General features: G+C 42.5%; 1 protein-coding gene across 9 annotated transcripts in view; it reads left to right on the top strand.

The window, feature by feature from the left end:
* The window catches only part of ZMIZ1 (zinc finger MIZ-type containing 1), a 352,031-nt gene extending 339,322 nt beyond the window's left edge, over positions 1–12,709 (top strand). For 8 of the 9 annotated variants that reach the window (XM_054205564.1, XM_054205566.1, XM_054205572.1 and 5 more), the window contains 2 exons: positions 4,951–5,199; positions 8,736–12,709. In XM_054205564.1, the coding sequence (XP_054061539.1) occupies positions 4,951–5,199; positions 8,736–8,843 (357 nt within the window). In that variant the 3' untranslated portion in view covers positions 8,844–12,709. The remainder of the gene's footprint in view (positions 1–4,950; positions 5,200–8,735) is intronic. The other variant, XM_054205570.1, reaches the window with a different exon arrangement.
* The last annotated feature ends 411 nt before the right edge of the window (positions 12,710–13,120 follow it).

Here is a 13,120-nt window from a genome sequence, read left to right as displayed (position 1 = left end):
AAGTTACGGGGCAGGGGCTTTATAGTGTGCTGTTACTGCACAGGAAGGATGTTTAACTTGACAAGTCATCTGTGCCGTGTCTTTAGTGAATACTAGAAAGTACAATTTCAGAGTGTAATGAGGAAATGTGATGGCAGATGCTCAGCAAAAGCCTACTCAGTCAATGTCTCCTCTAGCTGGCAGAGTTTTCCAAGGAGGATGGTGAGAAATAGGAAGAGAGTGGAGAGAGAGTTCTTAGTATAGCTTGGAGAGAGCTCAAGTAACAAGACTGTCTGCAAAGGAAGAGTCCAGAAACCATAATGACGTTACCACTTTACAGGCTAATAAAGGACATAACAAACATGCTGTAAACTTAATTTTAGGTTGGCAAATTCCACATACCCAGCTTAAAGAGCAGTCTGAATTATCTGCATCACAACCAACCATACAGTATTAGAATATAGTAGTGAGGGGAAATACTACCAACCTGAACCACTCACAGCTGCTTTCCTTTGAATGAAAGCCACAGGGAATTATTCTTTGTCTCCCATTACCTGATACCTACCTCTTGACTTTGCCAGTTAACTGCCATACCTTTGCTCTAGTAGTTGCCCCAGTGAAATTTCTGAGGTGGTAGGATATGAAGTGGTTGAATATGAAAGTGAAGAATTTGTGGCTTTCTGAAAATGGGACTGCTTACAGATGATGGCAAAGGTGAAAGTTGCTCAAGGCCATGCATGTTCCAGAGCTGTAAGAGGGTATTTGGGCAAATGTTAATAGATTTTTGGTTCTGTGGGACAGTGTGTAGCAAATCTGATACTTGCTTGTGATAAGCTGGCAATTAAAGTAAACCTTTGCTCACTTCTCCCTCATCTATCATAAGAAAGCTGTACTGTTCAGGAACGGGAAGCAGCGCTAAAGCAGGTTCCACCTAGTTTATGTCAATGGCTGATTTTCTCTAATGAGGATCGGTTTTCAGGTCTATTAGGACAAGGGAATTAGATTGACCTTGTCAATGTCATCGTGCAGTCTTTAGGCCACATTTGAGGACTGTTAGTGCTCCCACACAGCTTTCTCAGTATTATAAAGTCTCTGCTTTCCTCTTCCTGTGTTTCTCTTTCTTTCTTCTCTCTCAAAAATGAACTGTTTGTCTGTAGCAGACACTCAGGAAAGGCAGCCTTAAAATTACTGCTTTTAGAGAAATGTATGCCATTAACGCATTCCTAAATTATGTAGCTGAATGTCTTTGGACAGACATTTCTGTACAAAAATAACTGTAAATTACATTGCGTAATTGAACTAAGGTTTTAAGATGTTGTCTCTGCTCTTGTCTGGCTTTCTGTCTGTCTTTTTTTACACATTTAAGGTGTATTTTGTTTTCATCTACTATTCACTTTGACTGTTTCATGTGTACAAGGTGAGTCAGGATCAGATGTTAGGTCCTTTTAGACCCAAGGTCTGTCTCCAACTGGAGTTGAACGCTGCTGAGGAGGTTCCTAATTTTCCTATTATTAAGATTTATGTGGTGCCCCGTATTTAATGGTAGACAGAGAAAGTTGATCCCTCCAGACATACTCCACAGGTCCCTCCAGGAAGTGCAGATGTGTTTGCCCAAGGTAGGCAGGGCTGGGTAACCAGGGCTGGATCATCATAGCTGCCTTCTCTCAACACTGCTGTTCTGCTCCTGTGGAAGAAGAAAAAAATCAAGACCTGAAACATGCCTAGAAGTAATACCTCTTCCCCAGTGTAAAGTGTTGTGAGAACTACAGAACAGATGCTTCTATGTTAGTGCAAGACCGCTACAAAAATAGCTGCCACAATCGCATCATGTTTGTTTTCGGAAGTTGTAAACAAGTTTTAGATGAAGGTGAGTCCAGAGTTAGCTCTAGCTTAGTGCTTATTGCCAGGAGTGGTACGTGACTGAGCAGTGGATGGTTACGCCATAGTTCCATATACACAGTGAGGTGATGTGAGCTGGTGCCGCTGTAAAAAGTCATCACTCTTATTTCCATTTTCACTTTTCCTCTCTCTCACACCAGCACAAGTGTTACTGCAGCCATGAAGTGATCTGAATCCGGGTACTGATGTGATTAAAAACTAATTCAGAGGGGGGTGGGGGGAAGTTTAGTTTTGATGCATGTCAGTTCCCCAGTTGAGTTCACTGCACGTCTGCAAGGATTCACCTGATGACAAAGGCAGAGAACAGAGACAGGGCAGGATGGCATCTTTCAGTGGTTCTGCCAGCTAACCCAGCAAAAGAGTTGGTAAAACTATGACCCCAGTAATGGAGAGAGAGATAAACCAGGGACTCAGCTTGCTGATCTGTGTTTTCACTACCAGTTTTCTCCTGAGATGAAAGGACTATTGCTCTGCAGCTTGCAGGTCCCGGTGCTCTACACCTATACATCTCTGCACTCCTAGAGGTCACTGTTGGGCTCCTAAAGAGTTGTGCTCTTTTGTGCTATTAAGCTGAAGATGTAGTTGTGTCTGCTTTTATTTTATAGATTGTAAATGTTTTAAGAGTGCCAAAGTTTATGCTCCTAAAAGCAACTCTAGAATTACCTTGCTATGTAAGCAAAGGCAACTTTGTCAGACTCCGCGTTCATAGTGTGGGTTAGTGCTTTTAAAATAAAAAGAGTTGCAGGCGCAAGCTGAACATACTCAAAGTTTATTGCTTAGAATGTTTTCGCACCACGGCAAACTTACCATTAGTTAGCTGAATGCAAATAGAAAGACATTGAAGTCCTGAGCATTTTGCTTTCTCTCAGGTAAGTTGGTGGAGTCTGTGGCGTAAGTCAGATGGATTTTGAACCTGCGATGGCTGTTCAAGATTATGGTAACTCTCAGTCTTACGATGAGCAATTACTTGCTATCCAACAGTTATGTCAGGGCCCAAGATACTGCCTTAGCAACTAAATATTTGTGTATATAAAATGCTTGCATGTATAAACATAATGTAGAATTTCTAACCTGTTTTTGTTCTGAAATGTGTCTGAGAACATATGAATGCCTCTTGGGTTAAATAATTATTGGTATAAACATACCAGTATGACTCTTGCTTTGTGCATTCAGGGATAAATTTAAGAGACTATTCAAGATAATCCTGTTTTGTTTTGGGTTTTCTGGAAACTGCTTTCCCACTTTTTAGCAACACTGTCTTAAATTGCCTTTTACTTTTTGTTATTATTAAGCTTTCTTAATTTCCACTATTTCTGTTGCACACGTCCTCAATGAACGAAGAAGGAAACAGTACTATTTGGATAGACACCTACTTTCACTTGGACTTTTGCAAAGTTTTTAGGCTGCAGATTTATTAACATTGAGGTGGTCTGTGGGCAGATTTTGTACAAGTTTACCCCTAAGGTAACAAAATAATGTTGCGAATACTTTTCAGGCAGTCAAAATGTGACCCTAATGGAGAGAAGAATGTGTATCGATACTTTTTAACAGTTACTGTAAACTCTGGTATGGGAAAGAGGCCCAAATGAGGTTTTGCAGATAGAATCCTGCTCATTTCCACCCATTTTCGTATTACCAAAGTATTAAAAAGCAGCCCTGTGTAGCTGAGTATGACTGTCCCAATGGATCAGTATTCAGGTTTCAGTTTTCGTAAGAGTGGTGAAATGTATTTTTTTTAAATGCTTGTTTCTGTATTTATTTATTTTTTAATTTTGTGGGAACATTTTAATTAAGGTTTGTAATAACCTCCCTTTTGCTTTACCAAAACTGAACACTCAGGTTAAAATAACCTTGCGGTTTACTATGATATGAAAGGGTCAATGCTGACATAGCATTTTGCTGGTTTCCGTTGGCTTGGCTGGATGAATTTCATGCTGTTGTTGTATGTATCTGTTCTTTTATTTCAGCTCCACTTTGTGGCAATATGTAGCATTCCTCAAAAATGTTTACATTTTTTTGCTTCTCCATATACCCAATTGACATCAGACAGCTGATTCTGAAGCATTCAGGCACTTCTTTTTCATGGCACCAAGGTCAAGCCCCAGAGAATCCGCTAGCATTAAATGGGACGCGCAGCAGAAGGAAGAATTGGGCTTGTGCATTTTTGTTGCTTCTCTGTCATGTGAGAAAGACCTTTCCCTCACACTTCCATAATAGGGTTTGGGAGATGCATGTGGTTTGGTAGCTTATTCTCCACAGAAAACATAAAAAATACTAAGCTTTTGCTAGAGAACTTATCCACAGTATGAATGCAAAATGTAAGCGTGATCGTTAGCTTAGTTTAAGCTAATGCATTTTACTTTGCAGTCAGCAGGTATGCAGCCACCTACAGCAGCTCTGCTGATGGTGGGGAGCTCGCTAGCACAGCTGCCTTGGGTTTTGGTCAACCATCAGAACCCATGAATGCCAGCGAGGAAAGTCTTCAGCCCTTAAAAAGGGGTGTTGCATTCTGAAAAGAAAAGGATGGGAGGAGTGGGGAAGGGCTGGTGTTTGCAAGATGTTGGTAATGAGCTGCAACACGAACAGGCAGCGGTGTCAGGAAGCCCCAGTAAGGGAGCTGAGCAGAAATAGATGCATTTTCCGGGTTAAGCCGTTTCCTGGCGCAGGGGTCGTTACTCAACAAATTCTCCATTCATTCATGGAACTTTTTAGGGCAAAAGCATCTGCCTTGTGAATGCTGAGCAGCACCAATAAACCTCCTTCCCTACTCTTTGGGGTTCGTTATTTTGCATCTTCAAGCGCAGTTTCCCACATCACAAGGAAGCAAACCAACAGCACAAATCCAACATGTTTATCTCCCCCTTCAAAAAGCTGAAACACTTCCTCCGACATTGGGATATGGAGCTTTCTTTTCCAATTGCGCTTTTTTTATTTCTTTGGGTGTTTTTTTGTTGTGTGTGTCTTTTTTTTTTAATTTATTTCTTTTTGTAACATGCGGATACAGAGTCAGGCACCGCGAGCACTGTACCTTGTGGCCTCACTTTCTTTTCCTGCTTTTTTCCTCCTCCGCAGATCCCTCATCCCGGCAGCACTGATCAGTCCCATACTTCCATGCAGCAAGGTTTGCACGTCCCTCACCCCAGCAGCCAGTCAGGGCAGCCATTACATCACAGCGGGCCTCCTACCCAGCAGTCCCGGCAGCCGCCCCCGGCCGCTTCTAGCAACCATCCACACAGTGACCTGACCTTTAATCCCTCCTCAGCCTTAGAGGGTCAGGCTGGTGGACAGGGAGCACCCGACATGCCGGAGCCCTCGCTGGATGTAAGTCTGTGTCATACTATCATCTGCCTGCCATAGCGTGTGCTTTGCATCGCGGCGGGAGGGTGGGGAGGGTGCGGGGACGGGAGCTGCTTCCACAGCACATGCCATCCTTTCATGCTTTGGTACATGGACGCAAGTGCTGCAGCCGTGGTGACAGGGCGCTCCTGGCTTGCTGGGAGCACGGTTCTGGTTTGAGCAGCTGCATGGCGTGTGAGCCATAGCCTCTTCCTAGCACCAAGGCAGGCATTTTTTCAGACGACAGTTCATGCACCGGGCTGGGAGCCATCTCCTCCCTTCCCCCTCGTCGCTGGACGGGGGCTCCCGTGTGCTCGTCTAAACCCTGAAGCCATCGCAGCACCTGAATAAGAGGAAGGACGCAGCTGTGTGTGGTTCTGACTGTGGCAGAGCTGCGCCAGGCGAGCTGTGCGCTGAGCCCTGCAGCATGTCCTGGCCAGTGGGAGGGGGATCTGTGCTGGCCCACCCTGTGGCACTGTCCCTGCTCCCTCTGGCCACAAACAGGCAGTGCCCGTCCATCCCTGCTCATGCAGGTGGCTCAGCAGCACCAAGTTCTTCCTCCCGGTACACCACATAGGAAAATAAACAAGGACGTCTTCTGCCTCCTTAGCCACTATGGGAGGCAGCTCACAACTAAACAAAGATAAACCTAGTTTGAAGGCCAAAAGTAATCTTCTGTCTCTTACCATCTTTTCAGTGGAGTTGGAAGTGAATTAGGTGAGGTGTCTCCACGGTTAACCACCTGCCTCCCACAATATAAATTCCTTAGCACTAGGACTGGATTTTCGTTTTGAGTCGTGCATTCCCGTATGTGTATCTTCTGTCTGTTCCCAAGTCTGCTGCTGCACAGTGTAATTTTCTTAGAGGAATGTTCACCTCTGTGCCTTGGATTTATATCTGTATTTACGGTTGCTGTATACTTATGTCTTCCCTGTCACACACCAGCGCTGTGCCGGCAGGTGGCCTCGCAGAGGGAAGGGATTAGGGGAGGAATGGGTGCTCCGGTTACAGGAACAGTGCTCAGTGGAGTAACTTCTACCTGAACCAGACTGACTGCTGCTGTTCCACACAACGCGGTCACGTGCACGTCCTTTGGGAATGATAGTTCATGTGGCAATTAGAGTTCTGAACCCTTAAGGGCCCCATGTGAGCAATATTAATAGGTGAAATAAAAATGTCATTTTTTTCTTCAAATATTTAAGCAACATGAAGTATGCTGTTACAGGTCAGACACTTATTCCTCGATGAAAAGCAAAGTAGAAAAACCTGTACTTTATCACGGTACCATGGTTATCACTGATGGGGGCATGCTGGATTCTTAATGGGAGGCTGCAATCATCTTAGCTAAATAAGAAGGCAAGTGCTGTGCAGTGCGGGAATATAGTTCTTTGAAATACCTATGAGCTCAAATGTGATCAGATGGATTATTCTAATGGGTTTAATTTTCAGTGGCTGTGTTGCGGAACCAGGCTGAATAAAGTCCCATGCAACAGACCAAACAGGAGACTGTACCATGGGCAACTTGGTCCGCTGCCTACTGACACAGCCACGTTAATTCTTCAAGGCTTTAGTGTGATGCAGTCTAAGGTTTGACCTGTGTTAAGGGATATACCTCGTATAGGTAACAGGGGATCTACGCTTGTACCTCAGACAGCAGAGGCACGAGACTCAAATGACTGGCTAGACCTCTCAAGTATTCGCTTCAGGAGCGCTGGGTGCGCCTCTACAAATTCTGCCCCCAAGTCTGGTGTGTTCCTGTAGCTTCTGCCCCAAGCCCTGGCAGCCCCCGGCGCTCCCCTGTCCCACCTCTGCTCCAGCACAGCGCCCTCGGCGCCTGGCACGTCCTTTCTGGTTTTCCCAGCAGCTGGGCAGGAGGAGGCTGGGCTGCCCGGGCCCTCTGGCTTAGACAAGCCGGGGTCACCCTCAAAACTTAGAAGGCTTCGTCTTCAGAGATACTAAGTGTATTGTTTAAAATTTACACTTTTCTAAAAAAAAAATATATATATATATTTTAAAAATCCCCTGTATACGAGAATGAGTCTCAGAGACGTTATGTTCGATTTTTAAGAATTGAGTTGTAAAATCATAGGACAAATTCAGTTGGTTTTTACTTTCTACATGTTTGATGGGGCTGCAGTTTTCTTTTGGGCTTCTGTACTAGGTATTCATAAAAAATTATGATAGCAGGTGAAAAACATTTAAAAGCCGTACATCTTTAGTCTAGTGCTGTGACAACAGCATTTTTACCATGAATAAAAGGAGGTGGTATTTTAAGAAGAGCATTCCTTCTGGGAGATTCTGTTTATGTAAACTTGACATTGCATTTTTTTTCAAAATGCTTAGGAAGTAATAAACTACTTTCTGCATTTCATGTTGAGCTTATTGAAAAATATGTTCATCCATTTAACATTAGAAGATGAAGGTGCATTTGCACAGGAGTAATAGAAGCATACAAATACAACATTTGCACGCTAAATGTGATGCAGTCAAGCTCTTAGTTTTACAGTATTTGAAAACGGAACAACTTAAAATGAAATTCTCATACCTACTATTAAGTTTGTTAAAGCAGTCCATATTTTTCTGTCTTTGCTTTAACACAACGCTGAATATGAAGGGAGTTTATTACAAACTCTTCCCTGCTGTTTTTTATAAATGACACTTTTATTTTTGACTAGGACATGGCGAGATGCAGAATAAAGCAGAAAACATTGGTGGTACACAACGCAGGAGTTATGATTTGCTTGTTATCTGTCAGTGATGGTTGGAAAAAAAATATTCTATTCGAAACATAGTATTAATAAAAATATAAATAAAGCCCACACAGCTATCCCTTTTGATACTTTAAAACGTTGTGGAGATTAGTGCACCTTCTGTTGGAGGGGGTATTATGCCCCTGACCCTGTAAAATGTCTGGAGTTGCCTGTAATGCTGTAGTGGAGTAAGTACTGCCAGCCACCATAAACCGTCACTGCCACAGAAGGGAAGAGGACTCACAGGGGCGGCTGAGGGACGAGGAAGGGACAGGGCTGGCTCTTTCCGTAGGGATGCAGGCTTCGTGTGGCCATCCCCTGCCAGGTGTGAGCCGGATAGACCAGTCTCTGCTGATCTACCTTAAAGCTCGAATATGCGTTACTCAAACTGCACGTTTCCAGTTTTTATTCAGTGTTTTATATGAAACTAACAGACGCATAACATGAGCATTTATCGAGAAGCTCCTGTGAGCATCGCTAGCCAGGAAATATACTTTGTTTATTGATGAAGTTTGCGGTGGGGAGGTTGATTGAGAAACCCTGATTGAGATGGTAATGTAATTCTCAGGTGAAAACTCAGTACTACAGACTTTCACAAACAAGTGGGTATTGCGTCATCTTAGGGCATGAGGTTTGTGTCGCTGCCTTCCGATTTATTTGGATATATACCTATGAAAGCCAGTTCCCAGGAATGCGTGGTGTTTAATCCCTTTTTTTCCTCAGTTGCGTTTCTGTTATCTGTAATTTTCCTTTTATCTTTATATTTTATAGCTGCTTCCAGAACTCACAAATCCAGATGAGCTGCTTTCGTACCTGGATCCTCCTGATTTGCCAAGCAATAGCAATGATGACCTTCTGTCTCTCTTTGAGAACAACTGAAACCATGTGTATTCTCCCATCCCTTTCACTTGTTCACACGTGTGTGGCTGCACAGCGAGGAATCTTAACACTCCTTTTCCACAAGAGAAGAAAAAAAAAAAAAAAACACCTCACAACTTGATCTAATGGTGCACTCCCTGCTTTCTTCATCTCAGAACTGCTTTTGTCAGCTTCAAAGACTGCGAAAGTGACGGGAGAAAAAAAAACACACAAAAAAATAACAAATGCCGTAATCTCGGAGTCCGCCGTGCTACATATGACAAAGAAGCATAGACAGTTGTGCAGCTATTGGAAACCCCATTTGTTGTTCATCCTCTAGAGAGAGAGTTCTGTGATAAACATAGTGTGAAGTATCTTGGCAAAACCGAATCTTGGCAAGGGAAGAAAAGGCAACAAAATGGAACTGTCTTTAATTGACCCGTCTCAGAGTGTCCTTCCAATGCGTGTTCTTCCATTTTTTTGAAACTGTCTCTCCCTCCGCCCCACCTCCCCTCTGCCCCCCTCCAGCCTCAGGTTTGCGTTGGAGTGATTGCCCTGGCCACACACAAAAGGAAAAACAAAAACACGTACAAAGCTCAAAAAAAAGCACAAATCTTACAGTCAAGTGGCAAAGATAGGGAAGACACACAGGCCTGTCAGAGGGAGCCAGCGTTTAGCTCATGCGACTTCAGTAACAGAGTCCTGAGAATCTCCAGGCTGCAGCGGTGCGTGTCGGTATTTCTGCGAGCGCAGGAATCTTAACCACCTCTTTGCAGAGGACTCCTCTGGCCAAACACACAGATTGGAAACACCCAGAAAAAATTTAAAAAAAAATCCTAAGTGTTTGCAATGTTTAGGGCTTTTTTTTGCGGTTTTGGTTTCAAATCAGTACCATTTGTGGCTGCGTTAATATCCAGCTGTTGAGATTGCTGTAATAGATCTTTTTGCCATGTATGCCATCCGGAATGGAAAAGAGAAGGAGGGGGGATGCAAAGCAAACTGTTCCTCATTGTTACCTGCGGCCTTTGGTGCCCCGAGCGTTTGTGTCACTGTCTGTACTGCACAATACGTAGTAAGACAAGCTGGGTTGAAGGCAGCCAGGCGATCGTTGCAGGATGGAGGGAGCGTAACATCACTATCTGCCTAATTATTTTTAATAATCGGCTTGAGAAGGGGCATTGACATTGGACAGACATCTTACAGCTTCATTTTTGTTTTGCTTTGCGTTCTGTTTTTGTGACTGTTACAGGTAATTCAGCCTTTTTCTTTTCTCCTCCTTCAGTTTCTGTTTTTTAACTTTGGCTGCCGGGATGAGCTCTTTCTCGCAAAGGACCGGGCATGGGGAGAATAAGTAACCGTCGGTAGATTGCTCCTGCCCCCGAGAGACCCTGCTGCCACAGGCACTGTCTTGCCCCCGTGATCTGTGCTTCTCGTGTGGTTGCTGCTCCTGCATGAGCTTCCTATTGCTTCTGTGCCCATTTCTGTGCTCTTTGTCTCTCTCTTTCTCTCTCTTATAAATGATGTACAGTAGCTGTGTAAGAAGTGCATGTGTGCCAACTTTGCCCTCATGGTGCAACATTTCAGCTTTTGCCCACTGTACAGTTATCGGTTTTGTTTCTTTTTGTTCCTACAGCAAATTTGACCCTACCCCTCTTCCCCATCCCAAATCCAATCAAACGCCCTTCGTTTGCTCGCCACAATACGTTTCAAACTGAAGTGCCAGGCGAAATTCTGTTCCTGTCGGTTTGACTAGCTGGCTTCCTAGCCCTCTGTGCTTAGTTTGCAAGGCTGTAAATGGCATGCTCTGTGCTCACGACTCTGGATTTGCTTTCCTCACCAAAGTCATATTTGTAAATTTTTTGCGGTTTTTGTTTTTATTTCGCTCTTTTTGTTAACGTTTCCCACTACTGCTGTACATGCGTCATGATACATATATGCTAGTCAGCAGCACCTTGCTGTAGATATTAAAGGAAATGGCGGTTTAGTTCTTTTATTTTCCAGTAGGAGTATTGAATCTGTCAAACATATTATGTAGAGATGGTCCCACACTTATATTTTTCCTGTTTCAAGTTTTTTTAAGAAAGGCGCTGTTCATTATGCAAAATCAATTATTTTAAGAATTGCTATTGTAAATATCTTTGTGAATATTTTAGTATCGTCTTTGATAATATTCAACATTTTCATGATCTGGTTATACTTTTGCTGGTGTTTTTAAATACCTTGTCTGAAGAAAAATATGGGTCCTTTTTTAAAAAAGAAAATTGAGGGTTCTTTAACAGAATAAGGGAGTTGTTTGGTTTTTTTTTTCTCCACCCACCCCCCCCCCCCACTTTTCTTTTGATTAAATTAACCTAAATTTCATCTCCATTTATGTGATGAATGAATTGATACATCAGGCAGTACCTGGACAATCAGGGCCCAGCTCTGTCCTGGAAACATAGTAATAAGTGATTGCCTAGGGCAAAAAAAAAAAAATAATCAACTAACCGACCGATGTTCATTGACTGTGGGTGATCGTGGGCTGGTAAAGGCGGAGATCATGTGTTTGCCCGAGTGAGCAGAACACCTAGGACCAGCTGTCTGAACAGGTAAAGGCGCACTAAGGCAAGCGGCAAGTAGGGAAGGTGCCATATTTATATCACTGTTCTGGCGCTCCGGTCTCTGGAACTGGGGCATGGTAACACTTAGGGATGTCGGTGGGTGGGGGAGGGAAACAGTGTAGTATATTTTATTCTGCTTAGAAGTGTCTTTTTTCTTACGTAGGCTTGACAACCTGTAGAGGATCTCTGCAGAAAATACTAAAGATACCTTGGTGTAACGCATGGTAATCTGGTTGTGGTGTGGTGCTGCCATCACACCATTCCTGGGAAAGACAGACCGTTCTTCAGTTACCGATGCGTTTTGTAGCCGTTTTACTGTAGTAGTTTCCCCCTGTATTTTTGCTGCATTGTTTATATAGGTATTGAAGTCATTTGCAGGGGTGGCTAATGATAAACTGAGTTTGGGGGTTTTGTTTGGGGAGGGGAAGTTTCTTAAGCCATAGGTTTGGGAACAAAGATTTCTCGCTATTAGTTGGAACTGGTTGCTCAGATATTTTTTTTAATTGATTCTATTTAATGTTCCACCCTCCATTGATTCCTGAGCAGCCCAGTTAGTCACCTGAAATGATTTTTCTCTTAAACACAACATTAGTATTTTAAACCGGGTATGTTAAGGATTGACCTTTTGCTAACTGGTAGTATTTAAAATGTATCATTTAAAAGTACCTGTTGGAAAGCATAAAGGGAAAAAAAAGCCCCATAGATATTAGCAATATGTTTGGAGCAGTGTTTGCATCTGCTTTGTACAGTAATAGAGAATTAAAGTGGACGGTTGACATTTTTAAGCTTACAGAAACGTTTGGTTTCTAAGCAGAAGAGAGAAAATACGATTTTACCCATCACCCAAATGTTGGACACTTGAGACAGTTTTAAAACTCATCTGTCAGCTAAAATCAGGTACTGTATAGTGGAGTCAGTATGAAAAAGCTTCTAAATGAAAATTTAGTTATTTTTTTATCTGTTCACTGCCGTATTAAAGTTTAGAGAAAAAAACCTAGCAAATAGGGTAATCACAGTCATTTGTTTTAAAGCTTAATTATTATATGAAATTCCAGTAGTATTTTTATTCTTCTTTTTTTGTTTGTTTGTTTACTTTTTAATTGTTTCCCTATGGAAGTTCATCTGGGAAAGAACCCACAGAGATCTACAGTTCTGCTGCCAAGACATTATTATAGGACTGACAGATACACGCCAATGTCTGCAGCGGAGACTCAAGGGACAGCTGTACATATGTAAATGACAAATAGAGACATGTTAACAGAAATGCATTCATTTTCCTTGGAATGTGCATTGTTTTTATTTCGCAGGAAAAAAAAAAAAAAGCTTGAAGCTCCATCTTATGTGGAAAATGAATCCTGTTTGTTAGCGTTTGTGGAGTCTCAGCATTTGTTTCACTTTCACTTCTGTAATATACTCTGATCCTTTGTTTTGTTTTGTTTTATCTACATGTAATATTAGCTTACGTGTACTAGTCTATCACCTGTGTATTTTTAGGGTGCTACAGAAATAATGAAGAAAAATAAGGGGATTCGAAAAAATTGTAACCAAATTCATACTTTGTACAATTTTTGATATCACGATCAGAGGGGAATTAAAAAAAAAAAAAAGTACAATCCGAAGTAACATGCAAAAATGGCCATTGTCTTTGTTTGTACATTGTATGTACAGTACAATGCAATCATTTCATACTTTAAACTG

This window comes from Rissa tridactyla, chromosome 6, assembly GCF_028500815.1.
Source record: "Rissa tridactyla isolate bRisTri1 chromosome 6, bRisTri1.patW.cur.20221130, whole genome shotgun sequence".
In the NCBI taxonomy this organism is placed as follows: Eukaryota; Metazoa; Chordata; class Aves; order Charadriiformes; family Laridae; genus Rissa; species Rissa tridactyla.
Note: the sequence above shows the minus strand (reverse complement) of the source record. Positions and strands in the feature narration are given on the sequence as shown.